Below are 18860 nucleotides of genomic sequence, written 5' to 3' on the forward strand. Positions count from 1 at the left end.
GCTGAGGGAGCCGGGGCTGCTCAGCCTCGAGAGGAGCCCCAGCTGAGAGGGGCCCTCAGCCCTGGGTGTCCCTGGCTGCAGGGAGGGCTCTGGGCAGGGCCCGGGCTCTGCTCCGGGGCCCGGCAGCGGCACCAGAGCCACGGGCAGGGCCTGATCCCAGGAATTCCCCTGCACAGGAGGCAGAACTTCTTCACCGTGCGGGTGATAGATTGTCCAGCGAGCGTGTAGTCTCCTCACCAGGAATATCCCAGCCCCGTCTGGACACAATCCTGTGCCATGTGCTCTGGGATGACCCTGCAGGAGCAGAGAGCTTGGACCAGATGCCCCTCTGTGGTCCCTTCCAACCTAGCCCGTTTTGTGAAATTGCCGCTGCGTTCCCGTTCATCCCACACACCCCCTGGAGCTCCGTTAGGAGCACCGCCGAGCCCGCTCCGCTGCCCCGCGTCCCTCCGGGGGCCGGGGTCTGGCGGCCGTGAGGGGCCGGGCCCGGGGGCTCCCTCAGGCTGCCCCCGGGCGGGGCAGGGCGGGGGCGGCCCCAGCGTCGCGCTCCCCCCGCAGTCCCCGGCGCGCTGCAAGATGGCGGCGGGAGCCGAGCGCGGCGCGGCGCTGCCCGCGGAGCCGCCGCCGCTGAGCGCCGAGGAGGTGGCGAGGCGGCTGGCGAGCACCCGCCGCGAGCTGGGCAACCGCCGCAAGATCCTGCTGCGGAACCTGCCGGCCGAGAGCAGCAGCCAGGTAGGGCCGCCAGCGCTGCCCGCAGCCGCCCGGCGGCGTGGCGCGCTCCCGCCCGCGCCTCAGGCAGGGGCCGGCGGTGGGGAGGGAGGCGCGGGGCAGCCCCGGGTCCCCCGCGGGGCTCGGCGGCCGCGGGGCGCTGCCTCCCCCCAGCGCTGCCTCGCACGGCACCGGTTGCGTGGGGCGGCTTTGTTACCTGCGGAGAGCGGCTCCGGCTCGCCCGTCCGCGCCCTCACCGGGGGCCACGCCGGGCTGGCCGGGCACCGCTCCCCGGGGCGTGAGGGAGCTCGGCGGGGGCTCGGTGTGGGTGAGCGGGTAACGGGAGCGCCGCCGGCGAGGCGGCACCTGTGTGCGCACAGGTAGGGCACTGCAGCACAGCCGCTTTCGGTGCGAAATCGGAGCTAAAAAGCTTCCAGGCTGGCTTTTCTTTTATTGTGAGGTGAGCCAGACGTAGCGAGGGAAAGCGGTTTTCCGCAGTCTGACGGTGGTTTAGGAAAATTCCGCTCAAATTGCTGCTCTTGGTAGGAGATGATCGCTGAACTCTTCAACCGAGTACTGTGAGTCAGATGCTGAGGTGATTTAGCTGCACAGTCACTTCACCAGCTCCAAACACACAACTTGATGCACAAGTATATTTTTAAAAAAAGTAACTGCGGCTTTTGTTCTGCTCTGCTCCTCGTCTGCCTCCCCCCTCTGTAAAGCACAGGTGGTTTTACTACCTGCGGGTAAGAGCAGCACGTGCAGGCTCTCAGTTTCTGCATAACTCCGGCAGAAAAAGGGACTATTCATTTTGGAGAGGCTCTTTCAGCGCTCGCTGTAATCCGACCCGCAGCACCCAGCTGGCCGCTGCACTTCTGGCTGTTTTGTTCTCGCGTACGCCGTGCCTCGCGGTGTGTCTGGCCCTGCTCTAGTGGGGTCGGGGATGGTTAAAAGTTTAGAGATGACAGCTTTGTTAGGGTGCTTTAGGCACCTCTATTTATAGGAGCCTGATGAGCTGATCAATAGCAAACTCACACTTGGTGAACGCTGCTAATCTTCGTCGTCTCTTCATGAAGTGATGGTGTTGACAGAGAGGGCTTTGCTGGTGTGTCACCAGATGCTTGCTGTGGATGGCCAGGACGGGAGCACTCCCTGGCACTCCAGTTGTGTCCCTTGATCCCACTGCAGGTCCTCCATGAATTCCCAGGTGGGAATTCACCTGTATGGAACCTGTTGAGTTTGGCGGTGCTTGCTCAGCCGGAGTGTGCTACAGGGAAATACCAACATTAAGGTCAAATTCGGCAGCCATGGAGTTTTCTGGAAGTTTGCCTTTTTGTTTTGATGGCTTAAAAGCAGCACTTAGATGCCTTTTTTTTATATGTCAGGTTCTAATGTTGCCCTGTACACCATGTACAGATCCTGAAATGCACTTTACAAGTTGTCATTTTAGTTTTTAACGTTGTTGAGCTACTGGTGTTGGTAATAAAGGCAGAAGAATTGTGCTATAGAAAGTTTCTGTCCTGGAGCAGTTTTGGAAAGAAGTGTGTTTGTGGTCAGGCACGTTAAATCTTACCTGTGTATTTGACTGTCATATATTTCCAGAATTACTGTGGAATTTAACATTTCTTGTTGCCACTTAACACCCGTGGCAAACACGGGTCTGTCTTCTGTTTTCTCCTTGAAGTAATGGGTGAGCCAAGTAAAATCAGATTTCTGACCTGGCCAGTTTATTCTCTGTCAAGAGGGAGATGAACATCACTGAAATGCAGCCAAGTCTCCCAAAATAGGTTTTCATAAATGTAACTGTTCATCTCTGAGCATTGGGGTGTTGGCTTTGCTGCCATTTGTTGTTAAGTGAAGAGTGAGGCCAAGATTTACCAAAATAGTTTTGAAGTGAAAAACGACTGTTCTGCTGATAGAGAGAGCTTGGTGGAGATACTCAGTTTTGTCAGAAAAGTAAGAAAAAAACCTTGTTTTTTTAATATGAAGTTATATAACGAATATAATTCCTCTGCCAATTGTAGCTACATATTAACTTTATTACTGTACTTGTAATCTTCGATTACCTTTGGAGCCCCACCTGTGTTAAACTAAATTAAAAAAATAAATTACTCTTGAGGCCACAGAAGAAATGTCTCTTAGCCATGAGGTTTCTGAACCAGAAACAGGTTTGCAGTCTTAGAAACGAAACAGAGCTCAACCTACAAATAGAAACCTGCAGGGTCAATGTTTTTTCAGGCAATTCTCTCAGTACAGCCATGGAGAAAGGGGTTTTTGTGGCAGATCTGTGGTAAACATCTTTACATCTTCACTGTTCTTGAAGGCAGAGTCTCCATTTGCTGTTCAGTTGGCAAGTTGATCAATGTTGAACTCTTCCAGAGTTGCCAGGTAATTCCCCAAATTCATCCTCATGGGATTCTCCAACACAGTATCAAATGTGTGGTGTGATAATGACCTAGAAATGGCCATGGGCTATTGCTGACCTCTCCAAACCTTCAGATCTTTGATATCTGTAGCAGTGACTGTGTCTTAAAAGCAGAATTCAGTGCTGAGACTGGAGCAGGCTGTGTGGAGGGTCACAAGAGGCTTCCCTGTTTCTCCATGGAGCTTCACTGGGATACCTGCTCAGAGCAGTGACCCACTCTCCTCCTGCAGCCTTGGCAGATCAACTCCTCCAGTTCCAGTTCTTCTGCAGGAGTGGGGAAGTGCTGTGTGCTCTTAGCAGAGCAGTCATTTTGTGGCTTCTTTAGGGCAGGGCAGTGATATGGGATATTCTGCAGAAAGATTGTCCCCTTGGTGTCAGTCCTTTTGAAGAATATCAGATAGTGAGTCTGTTCTTGTTAGCATGAATGGCCTCTGATGTGGTGTTGTGGTAAGCCTGATGTTTGGAGGAAGAATCTTTGCCAAGAGACTTAAAAGTGAGCGTGGTTGTAGTGATGCCTTTTATTGTAATCAGTGCTTGGCAATGGATCAGGGATCTCTTGGCTGGAGGTCTCTTGGATTGCCTTGTTGTGTGTGCATCTCCCTGAGCCACCAGCCCTGATCAATCATCCATTCCAGCACAAGGAACATGGTCCCATGGGATGTTGTAAGAGCAGAAATTGCAACCAGAAGGGCTTTGGAACTATCCTAAAACTGCTCCCAGTGTTCTGGAGGCAGGAGGACTGCTCTGAGCAGAGGGAGGGAAGGAAGTAACACCTTCCTCTCTCCTTTTCTGGTAAACAGATGCCAGAACTTCGGGATGAGCAGAATGGAAGTGAAGTTGTACCTAACTAAAAAGGAGTTTGTATTGGTTTTACCCCAGTCAGCAAATAAGCACTACCCAGCCACTTTTTCATTTCTTCACTGCTCTGGTGCTGAGGAGAATCAGGGGAAAAGTAAAGCTTGGGAGTTAAGAATAGTTTAATTATTGAAGTAAAATAAAACATAACTAAAATTAATATAAGACTAATAATACTATTTGTAATGAAAAGGAGCAAGAGAGGAATTAAACCCAAGAGGAACAAGTGATGTCCAGCAGAGTTGCTCAGCACCCACTGACTGATGCCAGCTGCTCCCAGTTTATATACTGGCATTCTGTGGTGTGGAATATCCCTTTGGCTGTCCTGGCTCTGCTCCCTCCTGGCATTCCATGCACCTGTGCATGGGAAACTGGAGAATCCTTGGCTCAGAGTAAGCTCTGCTTAGCAACAACTGAAACATCCCCCTGTTATGAACATTAGTCTCATCCTAAAGTCAAAACACAGCACTGAACCAGTAAGAACAAAATTAATTCTGTCCCATCCCAAACCAGGACATTGGTGTCAACTTCTGTTTCTTTTGGATTTTTTCTGTAATTACCCCAATGGATTACAATAATTGATTTTGGTTTCCCCCAATTTGTTGTTTTTTCACTGTTAGTGGCTCCATATTTATGGCTGATGAACTTCCATAGGGGCAGTGGCTCATCACTGGGACACAATCAGCAGACTCTGATATGGGATACCAGTTCCTATCCCATGGGGTTCCTGTTGGGAAGATTAGACCTTGGGTTATTTATCTTTTTTGCTCATCATTACTGAGATTTGTAGCCAAATCTCCAGTGTTCTGTGCCAAGATCAGCTGCCCAGCAAGGGCTGTTGGCTTTTTGCTTCCCCTCTGTACAGATAAGAGAAGATGCTGTGGGAGATGCACTTGCTCCCAACCATTTTAGGGTTGATTATCCCTAAATGCCACCATGTTACAGTTCTACAGAACAAATCCGATGGAGGGGACGCTCTGCTTTAATGTAGGGCACGCAGCAAAGTAGGGCTGGTTAATTATTTTAACACCCCGTGGTTCTCCTGAGGCGTGCAGAATGCAGAGAACAGTGAAACACTGAGGTGTTGATACAAAACTGGTACAGTGCACCTGGGATAGGGATTCAGTTGCTGTTCTGGGACCCGGTGGACCCATTCAGTTTTTTTCACTGGTGTCTGTTCCTGATCAAAAGCCAAATCACTGCTTAGCATGGTGCTGCTCTGGTGGGGTTGTAGCATTTCTTTCCCTTTCTCCCTGGATTAGCCAGAGTTTTTCCTTGTTCCTTTTTGATGGAGAGCCTTTAATGAGGTGTGATGATTTGAGGGAGTGTTCTCTCCAATCTGTTGGATGCCAGACCTTTAAGTAGAAGGGCCTTTGTGTTTTCATTACTCCTCTGTCACACTGCCTGAACATGAAAGGCACATTGTGGAGAGGGAGCAGCTCTCATGCCTTAAGATGTACATTTTAAATTTTTCTTTATTACTTTTCTTTTGCTTTGAGCTCTTTCTCTCTCAAGTTACCTCTTTCTATGTCTTTTCTCTCTTTTATTTAGCTCTCACACTGCCCAGTATGCCCAGGATGATGGAATTAATTTCCAGTCCCATAGAGATCCTCTTACCAACACTCTCAAAAGTCTCTGGAAGATCAGAGGAAAAGGTTTTCCATTCCATTGAGAAACTCCTGTTTTCCTGTCATCACATGTTCTTACATTACTTCCCTAAAGATCTTTGAGGGCTATGATCTTAAAAAAGTGAGAATCAATTCTCAAACACAAAGGTTTGCCCCAAAAGCAGTTTATGGCCTGGAATGACAAGCTTGAACCCATTTCAGGTTTCCTAGTTTGGGCTGTGGAAATGAAGAGGGAATGTGCTGAACAGGAGCTTTGGGACACACCTCAGTGCTTGCTGTTCCTGGGCAGGTCAGCATCTGCCACATCTCACACTTGATCCTCCACCTTTGCTCCTCTGAGAACTTCCTTTATCTCAGCACTGAAAACCACTTGGAAGTTGTGAAGGAAGAGGTGTGGTGAGCTCAGTCTTTGCCTGAAATGTTGCTTCTTAGGAGCACAGGGGAATTTATCCAGCAGTTGATGAAATTTTGAGGCCCTCCTATGTCTGTGGTCAGGAGATGGTTAAAATTGCACTTTGCATCAGTCCTTTTGGGTTTTCTGTTAACCCTCTTGTTGCTGCTGAGTGCTCCACTTGTTCTCTGACAGAGCCTCTGGGTTTTCCCCTTAGTAACATTCTATTACTTTAAACTCTGACAATATTCTCTTGTTTACTACTTATTATTTATGTAATATCTGCAGTGAAATCCATGTGTCATGTCATGAACTCAAGTATTTAGCAGTCTAAAATTTGAATTAAATGAACACCACATTATATCATTTGTAGATGTAAAGCTTTTTTTTCTGAGAAGTTCTCTTTTTCCTGCCCTGCTTGCACAACTGGAAACAAAGCCTTTTTCAGCTGTGAGATGATTTAAAACTTCTTGGTTAGCCAAGTAACTACTTTAAACTTAATTGATTCCCATTTCCAGAATATGCATGTGAAGTTCAGGCCTTCAGCTGCTCAGTGAGAGCCAAGTTATAGACCAGGCTTGGAGAGTGTTTATACTGGAAACTTCCCTAAAACTCACTGCAGAAATCTGGCCGGGCACCCTTAGAATTGTTAAATATTTTGTTGCCAGAATAGCACAATTACTGCATCTAATATCAAGTCTTGTTTTACATCTAGAGAGAGAAAAGTGCTTGGGTTTGGTGTGCTGTAGGCTCTATGTACATTATTGTATATATTTTATGTATTGTTCCAGGTGAGCACTGAGAATTTCTTGGATATTTTTTCCCTTGCACTGAGATCCTGGGTAGGAAAAGCTGCTTTTATTAGAAATAAACCACTGAGCTTTACTAATTTGATAAACAGGGCAGATGTCCCTGTGAATGACTCCCTTTCTCATTTGTGTTTCAAACAATGCAGGTACTAAACACAAAGATTCTTTCTAAGGAATTCTTTCTGTCTCGGAGGTGCAAATCTCAAACTGGTAGTAAGTGCTGAAAACTCAGGTTGCCTGTTTTTCTACCCAGGACAAGACAGGACAGGGCAAGAACTGAAGTATTTCAAGACTGCACTTACAGTAGTAAACAACCCAATTTTTAAAGGAAAAAGAATGATTTCTCTTAAACTCCCTTTATTGCATTTGATGTTGCTTTTTCTGCTAATTTCCATGTATGACTGATTATTTCTTAGTTACAATTTTAATTTTTATTGATGATAAGATTATCTGCTTTTAAGGGTTTAAGGGGCTGTAGAGTAGCTAAGGATTATTGGTTATGTTTTTGTTCCAAGATCAAAAAATCCTGGAATGATTTGGGTTGGAAGGGACCAGAAAGCTTAAGAAGTGCTGAACGTTTTTGTTGTCAAAACACAATTTGTCCAGTGTGGGCCTTCAGCGTGTTGGTAGATGTTGCTGTTGTTTAGACTTAGTAGGATGCAGTTAAATGAGGATTACTGTGGTAGTTGTCAGCCAGTTTTTGTAGTTTAGCAGATTAATTCCTTTATTAAAGGGGAAAAAGCCCTTTAGGAGGAGCAGTTTTGTCACTGGAACGTTCGGATGCGGATATTGGAGCGTGGACAAGGTGGTGGCACCTGGGCTGGCCGCCGCTGCTCAGGTGTGGTGCCACACTGAGTTACTACTCCTGCTTTGCTACACCTCAGAGTTGAGGGCAGTGCTCAGGGTTTGCTCCCTGCCTGCTGGGCTGGGGGTGCAGGAGCTCCGTGGAGCAGAGCCGGGAGAACGCCGGGAATGGGAACGAGCGGCGGCTGTTTGTTTCTGCCGTTCTCAGGGAAACATCCCTCTGCTTACATTCCTTGCAAGTTAAGAGGGTCGCAGCAGAGGATATACCTGACTTGCCTGACCCCCTTCTTCTCCCAGAGTAAACATTCCCTCCTGGCCCGATCCTGGGGAACTGCTTGGACCACAGGGATCAGTGCTGAGTCGTTCCCGTTGCTGTCCCTGACACTTCTGCCCTGAGCTGTGGGGAGTAAGACTTGGAAACAGCATCACAATGGGAGCACTGTTCCCTCTTTTATACCAGACCTGAGTGCTGGGAGATGTTGGAGGTGAAGTTTAGAGAAGTGCCTGAGTTAAAGCTGGCTTAGCAAGCAGAGAAATCTCAGTGTAACACACAAATATTTACAGCTGTTTAATTGAAGGAGTACACATTTTCCTAGAGTTGGCAGGGTGTGTTTTATCTTTATAAATCCTCACAAACGGTGTTTATGTGAGAAATGCTTTCACTGAAACACTGCACAACCCCAGTTCCACAGGTGAAGGTCTCAGCCCTGCCAAGAGCCCGGGAGAGCACAAGAACCAGAACCTTCCTGGCAGAGCCCTTTGCACAAACCTGACAGTGTTTGCAACCACCTGTGGAAGCTGGTGTTAAAATCTTTACCAGAATTTCTGTGCTTAAATTAGGCTTTCATTTTAAATCTCCCTTATGTGTTGATCATATTTTACATCATTATCCCCCAAAGAGTTGTTTACTAGGGGCTGTTTTTCCTCTCAAAGTTTCAGGCTGTTACTGGGAAATCATGTGGAATCACCTGATACACAGATGACTTTCAAAAGAGGCTTCAGAGCTGTTTGAAAAAATATTTCCTGCTACCTAATCATCATATAAAACTTTCAGTGTTGCTCTTGTAAAATAATACAGGAAATCAAAAGGGCAGGTAGGTCCCTCTTTTTCAGAGTAGGAAAGAAATAATTTCTTTGGAGTCTTCAGTGGTACAGTACAAGTGAGATGCCAGAACTGTACAGAAAGTGTCTTCTCAGTCTCTTATGTCCAAGAATGAAACATCTAATTCTTATTTGAGAGGTGTCCACACTCAAATCCCCTTCCTGGCTTGAATTTTGGGCATATCTTGCATTTCAGAAACCCCATCCTTATCACACCTTATTAGAGGACGTGTGGGAGCTGGAGAAATGCTGCCATATTTTATTGATGCAGTATTTGACAGCTGTTAAATAGTGAAACCAGAGATTGGTGCTCTCTTGACTAAAAGGTGTGCACCTGATACCACTCACAGAGAACCCAATTAACCTTTAGGCTCCATATATTGAATTACCAAACCAGCAACTCCACTCAGCTGCTGGAAATTGGCTGCAATTAAACTTTCAGACAAAGCTGGTTGATTATTTTGTTTGCTGAAATCACTTTGCACTCTTGTGTATGGGATTTATTCAGCTAAAATAATATAAATATCCAGGTTAGTGCTCCTGGTTTCTCCTTGGGGTGATGAATGTTCATCTCTCCTTTCTCAGCACATAAAACAATAATTTGTGGGTTTTTTGGGGCATGTGCACCTTGGTTTTTTTGGGAATAGCTGTAGCAAACTCCTCTAAGACTTGCTCTTACCCACCCCTCCTCTCTTCCCATTAATTAGTAGGAGCAAATAACACTCTTGGGATTGATTCTCTGTTGAGCATCTGTGCAGTAATTGAGAGAGGATACTTTCCAGGGGGTATTCTGGCCACAGTTACTGCTGGGTGAAAGAATATCCATTATTAAGAGTGAAAATCTATTAAAGTGAACTTGAGCAGGAAACTGAAGCAACTGTTGGGTTTTGGGGCAGCATTGCTGCCCTCAGTAAGTTTGGTGATGTGATGCTGCCAGTATTCCTTGTCTGTGTGGTATTTTAGCTCTGCCAGTTGTACTTCAGAGAAATGGAGAGGGTTTTGCTATTTAATGAGCTGTGATGTTGTCTTTATCAAAAGGCAGTTACAGGACGCCCTTTTGTGTTTACATGACCTCAGAGAACGAAAAGTACATTAATCAAATTCAGCAAGCCAGTTTTTATGTGAGAGAAAAGCATTGCTGCAGCAGTATAACCAACTCCTTTCAAAACAAATATTTGATCGTGTTTCTATGGTGAAATTTTCTGTTTGTTGGGGAAGTTTTTGATTTTGTTTGAAAAGAGGATGAATTTATACACTTGCTTGGTTTGGTGGCTTTTTTATGTGATGTTACTTGTACTTTTCACTTGCAGGAAATCCACGACTTGTTTAAAGATTATGAAATCAAGTATTGTTACGTGGACAGGAATAAAAGAACAGGTGAGAACTTCAAAACTTCCATATATTTCAATTTTGTAAGGAGCATCATGTGCTGTGTGTGAAGTCATGGACTGTCACAGCTTGTCTGGTGTCCCTCAGTGCCTTTTCGGTCACCTTCTGCTGAAGCCAGTGGAAGTTGGAAACTCTCTGGTGTTGACCAGAAGTTTTTTGGTCCCTTCTGCTCTCTCTCAGGAGTATTCCTTAGTGAGTGTCCCTCTGGGACAAAGCAGACCTCAGCTGGCTGAATCCCTTTGGAAAACTGGTCCTGAGGCCTCTCTTGGGACAAACCACACGTGCCTGAGAGGAAATCCTACCCAGTTCAGATGCATTTGCAGTTTGCTCACATCAGGAAACACTTCTGTCCTGTGAGGGTCACCCAGCACTGGTGCAGGTTGTCCAGAGAAGCTGTGGAATCTCCATTGCTTGGGATACTAGGGAACCCATCTGGGTGACCCTGCTTGAGGAACAGGTCGGACAAGAGGCCCTCAGGAGGTCCCTGGCAGCCTCACTCAGTCTGGGACTGTGTGATTGTGTGAAATCCTTTATAGACTGAAAACCCAGAAAAGAAAGACTTTCTGTTAACCCCAAAGTGAGAACTTGTGGATGTTGTCATCAGAGAGATTCCATGGAATCTGTAACGTGTTGACTTCAGTGGACTATTTAATATAGTAAATAATTAAATATTTAGTTTAAATATTTAATAAGTTTAAATAAATATTAATTTAGTTCCCCATATATAAAATGTGGTTGGGTTACAAGCAGTAAAGTTGTGTGCATCACAACACAGTCACTTTTTGAGTTAATTGCTCATGGTTCAGTTGATAATCCAGATTCTAGACATTATGTACATTATATATACAATAGATATCTTTATCTGTTTTATCTTTGGGGTAAACCTGCAGCTCTCACCTGTGATTTCAGGGGGAGGCAGAGGTGTGGCTGCAGGTAAGCCAGGGTAGGTGATGTCCCCACTCCTGGTCTCTTGCAGCTTTTGTCACCCTGTTAAACGGGGAGCAGGCCCAGAGCGCCATCCGCAAGTTCCACCAGTATTCCCTCCGTGGGAAGGAGATCTCCGTGCAGCTCCAGCCAACGGATGCTCTGCTGTGCATCACCAACCTGCCCCTTTCCCTCAGGATAGAGGAGTTTGAGGAACTGGTGCGTGCCTATGGCAACGTGGAGAGGTGTTTCCTGGTCTACAGCGAGCTCACCGGCCATTCCAAGGGCTATGGATTCGTGGAATACATGAAGAAGGACTCTGCTGCCAAGGCCAGGCTGGAACTCCTGGGCAAGCAGCTGGAGGAGAGCACTCTGTTTGCACAGTGGATGGATGTGAACCAGCTGACCACAAACCTTATTCACTCCAAGTGCCTTTGTGTGGATAAATTACAAAAAGACTGTGCTGATTCGAAAGAACTGATCCAGGCTTTCTCCCTGAAGTACAAACCTGTCTTCTGCCAGGTAGGTTGGATTTCTGTCTTATGGAAAACCAAGGTTGGGATTGCAGTATTGGCTCACTTCACTCTTGCTCTCTTCCACTTCTCTTTTTCCTATAATCACTCAGCTGTGCATCTGCACAGTGATGTGAGTAGTGATGCTTAATTGCTCTGGGTGTGCAGTGCTTGGTCCGTGGTGTCTGGGAATTCTGCAGGATACCACTCCAGTGAAATGCCAGCAAAATGTTTGTAAGACATCCCCTTATGTCATTTACTGAAAATAATTGTATTTTTGAGAGCTTTTAAAGGAAGTGTTGCTGATGGCTTCATTGCTTGGTAAAGAAAGGCAGAGTTTATGAATACCACAAGTGCAACAGTTCAGAGCATGTAAAATACATCATATAACTAATATATTAATATTTAACATGTTTTTTCCCTAATAGAGGAAGATGCAGGCTTGGGTTCTTGGGTGTTGCCAGGGATAGAAGTGACACATCCTTTGGAAAGCTTGGAAGTACAGAAGAGGTAGATCCTTGCCTTTGTGGTGCAAAGGTTTCCTTCTCATCCTCGAGGCCTGTGAGCTAAGAGACACAAATAAATGCTGTGGCACAGACAGGTCATCATAAACAGGCAGTAGAAGGAAAGCTTTCCTTGTAGTCACACAGATTTCAGTTGCAGGGTTGTTTTTGTGTTGGTTTTTTTTTTCCCTTAAGTCTCTTGGAAGGCTGCTCAGGGATCAACCCCAGGGATAAGCACCCAGAGATTCCCAACATGTGGAGCAGAAGGTCCATCAGGCTGTGCAGCCTGACCACCTGCAGGCCTTCTCATCCTCCCTAGTGCTGTTTTCCAGCCCCAGGAATTTCTAGTTGGCCAAAGTAAATCCTTAGACATACTTGATCCAAATATATCAGGAGATTAATAGATTGGAATTAACTCTTCCCAGAAAATGCCCATTCCTGGCTATTTTGAACCCGTGCCTGGGAATGTGTCTGGCTTCAGCCTCACCTCACTCATGCCTAAATTAAGGAGATTTTGCTCCCCATTATTTTCTTCCTGTAAGACGGTATTAAATGCTGTAATCAAGTCTCCTGCTCAATCTTTGTTTAATTAGCTAAACAGATTGATCCTTTTAAGTCTTTTCCTTCAGGGCTTTTTTTCCCAGCTGTCAGATAATCTGGGGGCTCTTATCAGCTCCCCCAACAATTTTTCAACATCCTTTAAAAACTCCGAGCTTCAAAGAATAACAGACTTCTTGGAGAAGGATGGGTTTCACTAACAGGGGTCTGCTGTGCAGTTAGAGGCACTTAAAAATTGACTTTTACCTTTTAAAATAATAATAAAACTTAGGTCCCACTCGGTGTGGGTGAGGAGAGTGTCTGCATTAGGTCGGTAAATATTCCTGTTCCTATAAAATACGGGAGCGTGGAGGTAGGAAAACAAATAGTTCAGATTTGAGAGGTGAGAAAGGGAAAAAAATGGATGAATTCTCATCACAACAGTGCTAATTAACTATGGGTTTATGAGTGAGATGACCTGAAAATTGAGGACAAAGAAAGGAGGAGGAAGACTCAAGAAAAGGTGTAAAAAGCAAAGAGGAGGGATGTGATGGGGTGGGTAGAAACTGAAAAACTGGGAGAGGTCAGGGTTACAGAAACCTCAGTGTGGAGGGAATTTCAATAGAGAATGACTGGGAGAAATGTTTTGTGTCTGGAAAATTTCAGTGTAGCTCTTGTGGCTAAGCTTCTATGGCTTAGTTCTGCTGGGAGCTCCTGCAGTATTTAATCCAGTATATACAATCTTTGCCCAAAATTCTTACCTGAACTCATGAAATGAACTCTGGGTTATTTCATCTTGTTCCAAAATTACCATTTTTTAAAAAGTCAATTTGATTTCTCCTCTACTGACAACAGAAGTGTTCTGTCAGGAGGAGCTGAAGCCAGATGCTTACACATGGGTATTAGGAAAAATGTGTTTTGTCCTTTATTTCAACAAAATGGACCAGAAAACCTCATTCTTTTCTTCTGTCAACTTGAAATTGTCATTAGAAGGACTCCAGCCTAATCTGGATAGGGATAAAGAGCTTTTTTTCAGTACCTGTTTACTTGGGAAGTTTAAAAATTCCTAAATCCTTTGCAAGAGTATTGGTAGCTGCACCTGAACATGTTAAGGGAGATTTTGTGTTTCAGTTTAGCTGAAACTAAAATACAGATGTTCCATAGCTTCAAACCCTTCTTTTCACAAGTCCCTCAGGTCTTTACCAGTGCACCTAAACTGGTATCAGAATAAAAAATAAATATAAAATACAGACATACACACACATCTATGTGTGTATTTATATATGAAAATGTGTGTTCTCCAGAGCTCTGCCCAGAGGCCAGGCTGTAACAGTGCCATTAAAGATCTGACCACGCTCCTTTTCTTCCAAATCTTTGACATTTATATTTCAGTTGTCAGGGTAAGTTTGTGGGGCTGAGGTTGTTTTTATCCAGTGAAGTCTGGAGGAGGTTTTGTCTCTTGCACACCAGAGCTGGTATCAGTTTATCATTCCCATTCATTTGAGGACTGGAGATTTTTGCCTAAGCTTCATCCCTCCCTTCTCACCCCGTTTTTTTGTTTGGTTTAAATCTGCTCATTCTCTCTCAAACTCTGCACACAAAGGCCAGAGCAGCGTTTGCCACGTAAGCCCTTTTCCAGTCTGCTTGATTGATCAGTCTGGCATCTTCTCTTGGCATTCCACACGACCACAGACTTCACATGCTCCCAAAAGGCACCAGATACTGGTGGAATTTGCATTGTTGCATGTTTCAGCAGCTGTCATGCACCCTGATGAATGACATTTTGATTATTGCAGGCTGAAAACAGGAAGAATAATGATTTTATAATTATCTTGCAAAATAAAAATGCTTGTAACATCCAGCTGTATTTGCAGGTTGCTTCTCACTCCTCCTTTGTTGTTTAATTTGTGTTAAATGTGTTTCATAGCTGAGGTTCTCCATGAGGTGAGGTGGAAGTGAAGGTGGGAATGGAAGAGATAATAGAAGGAATGAGTAGATAATAATGAAGAGATAAGCATGAATAGATAAGCATGAATGCCAAATACATGAAGATGTGATATCCAACTTCTTTCCAGCACTTTGAGGAGGAAACCTCATGGTTTGGGGAAATACCAACCTTGAGTTGTGTCAGCTGTGGAAGATCTTGCAAGGGACAGGTGAAAACATTGTAGGGCAGCTCCTGGAGTTGCCAGTTTTCTGTGGAGTGCCAGTTTCTGTTGCTGGGAACTGTTGTTGTTGCAGTTTGCCCAGGATGAGGACGGCGGCAGCGGGGACTTCGCCGTGGTGGAGTACGAGACCGCGGAGCAGGCGGAGAGCGTGCGAGGGGCCATGGATGGGGTGACCATCAACGGCAAGAGGGTGCAGGTGTCCTTCTGTGCCCCTGGAGCACCAGGCAGGAGCACCTTGGCAGCTCTCATAGCAGCACAAAGGATGGTAAGATCCCTGGAAACCTCTTAGGGATGAGCTTGGTACGCCTGAGTTAGGGCTTTGTGTGAGGAAAAGGAGCCAAGTTCCTGGAAGCGTTTTGGGTTTATCAAGGCCAGGCTGGACAGGGCTTGGAGCAATAGTGGAAGATTCCTTGCCCATGGCAAAGGGTGGAACGGGATGGGCTTTAACCAGCCCAAACCATTCTGGAATTCTCTATAATCAGCCCAGGTCAGGCTCCTTCCTAGGTGAAGATGGCCAGGAAGAAGATAAAATACATCCATAATATACCACAAAGTTACACCCACATAGCTCTTGGATTTTAGTAAATGTAATCTTCTGTGAGAGAAATCATTCCAGCTCAAAAGAAAAATGACTGGGAATGAGTCATTTGACGAGCTAGAACTTGGTTTAAAACAGAGAGGCAAGAATTTGTCAGCTTTAAGATCAATTTCAAGGCAGGAGAAATAGTTTCATTTCATGCTCGAGGTAGAAGAAAGCTTTTTACACCCACGTCTTATCAAATTATTTCCTAGAAAATTGGATGTGATAAGTGTTACATGGAGCTGCTTTAAATGGAGAGGTAGAAGAGTTGCCTCACTTCAGCCAGCTCAAACCACATCATTATAAAAGAGATAAGAAGTCTGTTACAAGATGCAGTGCTCATGGCAACAGTGCCTTTCTTATGCTCCTGTAATGATAACTCTGGCTTTAAGGGAAAAAAAGAAACGTGCTTGAAATTTTGTTGGAATAGTTTGTTAGGTGTTTCATTTGAGGGGAAAAAGAGCAGGAAACAGGGAAGGAAATGGTCTTTTCTGTGTCAGATGCAATGTGTACATTGGCATCACACAAGTTTGAGGGATTGAAATGTATTCTTTGTTTTCTCCTGCTTCTAACACCTTTGTATCTCTTCATTGGAGATGAGGAACAATAGGAAGGGCTTGCTTCCAGAGCCAAATCCAGTGCAGATCATGAAGAGTTTCAATAATCCAGCAATGCTGCAGATGCTGCTGCAGCCCCAGTTGCGTGGCCACACTGTTAAACCTGGTAAGCTGTTTTAAAACAATTCAGAATTAAACCCTGTCCTTAGTGCTGCAAGGCTTTTGCAAAGTAATTAAGTAGAAATACAGTTTTCCAATCCGTGCAGGCAGTGTTTCAGTGTGTTTGTGGAGACAAATTTACATTTTATGAAGGCAAAGCAAGAGGTGCTCTGCTACACTCTTGTGTTTGGGTAAAATTCAGTGTTTCCTACAGATATCCTTGTGTTAACTCTGTGGGCTCTGAATGTTTATATAAGAACTGGGGTTAGAAAGAAATGTCTTTTGCAAGACTTTGGTAAGTTTAGATCTGATTCTAGATCTGAATTTTGCAGCCTGAGTCTTTCTCCTGTGCCCAGTGTAAATCTTTATTCTCTTGGCTGCTGCCACAGCATTAGCCAGAAACATTTCTGTGTTCCCATTAGGATGTGAATGAACATAAATCCCAAAAATCACATTTCAGATGGTGAAAGTGCTCAGAACAGGAGCCAGGTAATGAGGAGATGGAGTGGGGGAGAGCTGAGAGTGTGGTGACAAAACCACACAGAAATGGAGTGTGAAGTGGCCACTTTAAGGAAGAAACACCTGAGCTAAAGCTGAATTTAAAGCACTTCAGATAAAGCTGTGGCCTGGAATCAGCTCAGGCGCTGCTGCATCTTGGAGTGAAACTCTCAGGTGTGGAGGAGCACCTGGAGGGACCTTTGAGCTCTCCTGTGCTGGTAATTTTATATCAAAGCTGGATGTATTAAGATGTTTCATAACCTCTCCCAACCTAAAGGAGTCTATCATTCCCTCATACTGACCTTTGTACACTTGAAATTTTCCTGGAAAGCAAATTAAAAAATATAGGATAATTCCAAAGATTTTTACTTGCCTAGTTTGTAAAATGTATAAATTTTTTGTGTGTTTCTATAACAGTTCTTGGAGCATCTGCAGGTTTACCTCACCTCATAAATTCAGCAGTGGGCTCACCTTTTTTGCAGCTGAATAAAGTTCATCAGGTATGTGACAAAAGAACTGTCATCAAAAGAGGTATTTGGGGAGATCTTAACATGAGAAATCCTGAAGTTTTAAGGATTTGCAGGTAAAATCAAGTGTTCTTGTTAAAGCTGTCAGGAAAGTTAGGAGATGAGGGAGCAGGCAGTGCTTACTGTCCAAAATCGAGTTATTTTATCTAGACTGAGCTTTTGACTTAGAACCTGCCAATGTAGACAAAACTTGTAGTTACTGGCAGAAAAACTCCTCTTTAAATGAGCTCTCAAGGAGCCTGGCACGTCCCTTTCTCTTGGAGCAGCTCATCCACACTCCTGCAGAGACTTTATGGGTTTATCTGATTCAAACCAACAATTTCAGCACCTTTATCTTCATTTTAAAGCTTGCAGGGACCCAAATGTGCTGCATGTGCCATAAAAAATAGTGGCTTGCAGATGTTGCTTCTTACTCATAAACCCCCCAGGGTTCTCCTGTAATTCCAGATGGACACCAGAATTCCTGAAAGATAATGGGAAGGATCTGTGGGATGAGTTTGTGCTGGAAATTGAGAATGAGAATATGCACCCACAACCTTGTGCCTTGAGCTGAGCTTCTCTCAAGGATTCCTCCAGCTCTGCCAGGAGCCAAAAATTGAGTTTAATATTCATGGTAGGGATTTGCACTAATACTTGCAAGGGACTGGGGTCAATCACTTGGCCTTACTATTTCTGATATTTCAGAAATTCCATGTAAAAAATAAAATCTCCTGTTCTTCTGGCAAAGACAGAGATCTTAGAAAAGACCCAACTAAAATGCAGAAATACTCCTTTTGTTAAGTATATTGAGCTTTTCTGTTTTTCCTCTAAAAACTGGTAGGTGAATATATTCATTTTGAATAAATGTTGCTTCATTTTGCCCCATCCAATGGGTTGCTTTTGTTCATATAAAAAAAAATACATCATTCTTTGAGGTTTTTTAAAATTTAAATGACATTTTCAATTGGTCTGTTTAAGTTCCTGCTGCTGTCTCTTCAGCCTGTGCTTCCTTGGAAGGCAGTGTGAGTGTTTGGTGCTCACAGCTGGAGCCAGGGATGTTTTACACAATTAACAGTGGGACTGATGATGATTCAAAGGTTTTTCCAGTGGTTTTTGCCTTGGGAGAGCTGCAGCCAAACAACTCAGTGTTTCCTCTGTCCAGGGACTTAAAAGTCTCATTCTCTTCCTGGGAGCTTCCTGTCATTTAATGAGCTCCAAACCTGAATTTTATAAGGATTTGGTGATCCCAGTTTCTTCTGTAAGGCACATTTTTTTCTTCTTGGATGATTTATTTTGGAGCATTCTCTAAAGCCAGAGAACCAGGTCTCTGTTTTATTTTTATTGTCTTGAAATTCGGTGTTATCACTGAAACACCTCCCCAGTCACACTGATTCAGCTCCCTGCATGTCTTGGGTTTGTATTTTGTATTTGGGGATTTGTAAAGTGACATAATGAGATGAAACATTTTAAAATAATTATTAAAAAGGAATTCAGCTGAGGGGATCTGAAGGTTATTCACCCAGTAATCTTTCAACTCGAGGTAGCCTGATTTTCAACTTGTTGCTTTTAATTTCTCTTAGTTATAAATTGTCCTGTGCCAAAATAATGCATTTTCAGCTTTCTCCGGGATGTTTTCCTCAGTCATCCAGCAATTTATTAAATCTTTATAAATCCAGAGCCTTTCCTCTGAGGATTCTGACCAAACTGATTTTTCCACTCTTTTAAATTTCTGAAAGTTTTGCAACTGGACCACTTTGCTTTGTTGCTGTAGCCAAGTTTGGAAGGAACAGCCCCTGGCACTGGTGA

At 44.5% G+C, this 18860-nt stretch overlaps 1 protein-coding gene across 11 annotated transcripts in view; it reads left to right on the top strand.

Moving 5' to 3' along the window:
* Positions 1 to 18860, top strand: part of RAVER2 (ribonucleoprotein, PTB binding 2) — a 30555-nt gene that overhangs the window by 1788 nt on the left and 9907 nt on the right. For 10 of the 11 annotated variants that reach the window (XR_011152587.1, XM_069023619.1, XM_069023625.1 and 7 more), the window contains exons 1-6: positions 559 to 732; positions 10032 to 10098; positions 11087 to 11556; positions 14828 to 15019; positions 15931 to 16057; positions 16966 to 17048. Coding sequence is in view for 10 of the 11 variants with exons in the window: in XM_069023619.1 (XP_068879720.1) it covers positions 577 to 732; positions 10032 to 10098; positions 11087 to 11556; positions 14828 to 15019; positions 15931 to 16057; positions 16966 to 17048 (1095 nt within the window). In the remaining variant the exon portion in view is untranslated. Of the gene's footprint in view, positions 1 to 558; positions 733 to 10031; positions 10099 to 11086; positions 11557 to 14827; positions 15020 to 15930; positions 16058 to 16965; positions 17049 to 18860 lie in introns of those variants that run through there. The other variant, XM_069023626.1, reaches the window with a different exon arrangement.

The sequence above is a fragment of the Aphelocoma coerulescens genome, chromosome 8 (assembly GCF_041296385.1).
Source record: "Aphelocoma coerulescens isolate FSJ_1873_10779 chromosome 8, UR_Acoe_1.0, whole genome shotgun sequence".
Taxonomy (NCBI): Eukaryota; Metazoa; Chordata; class Aves; order Passeriformes; family Corvidae; genus Aphelocoma; species Aphelocoma coerulescens.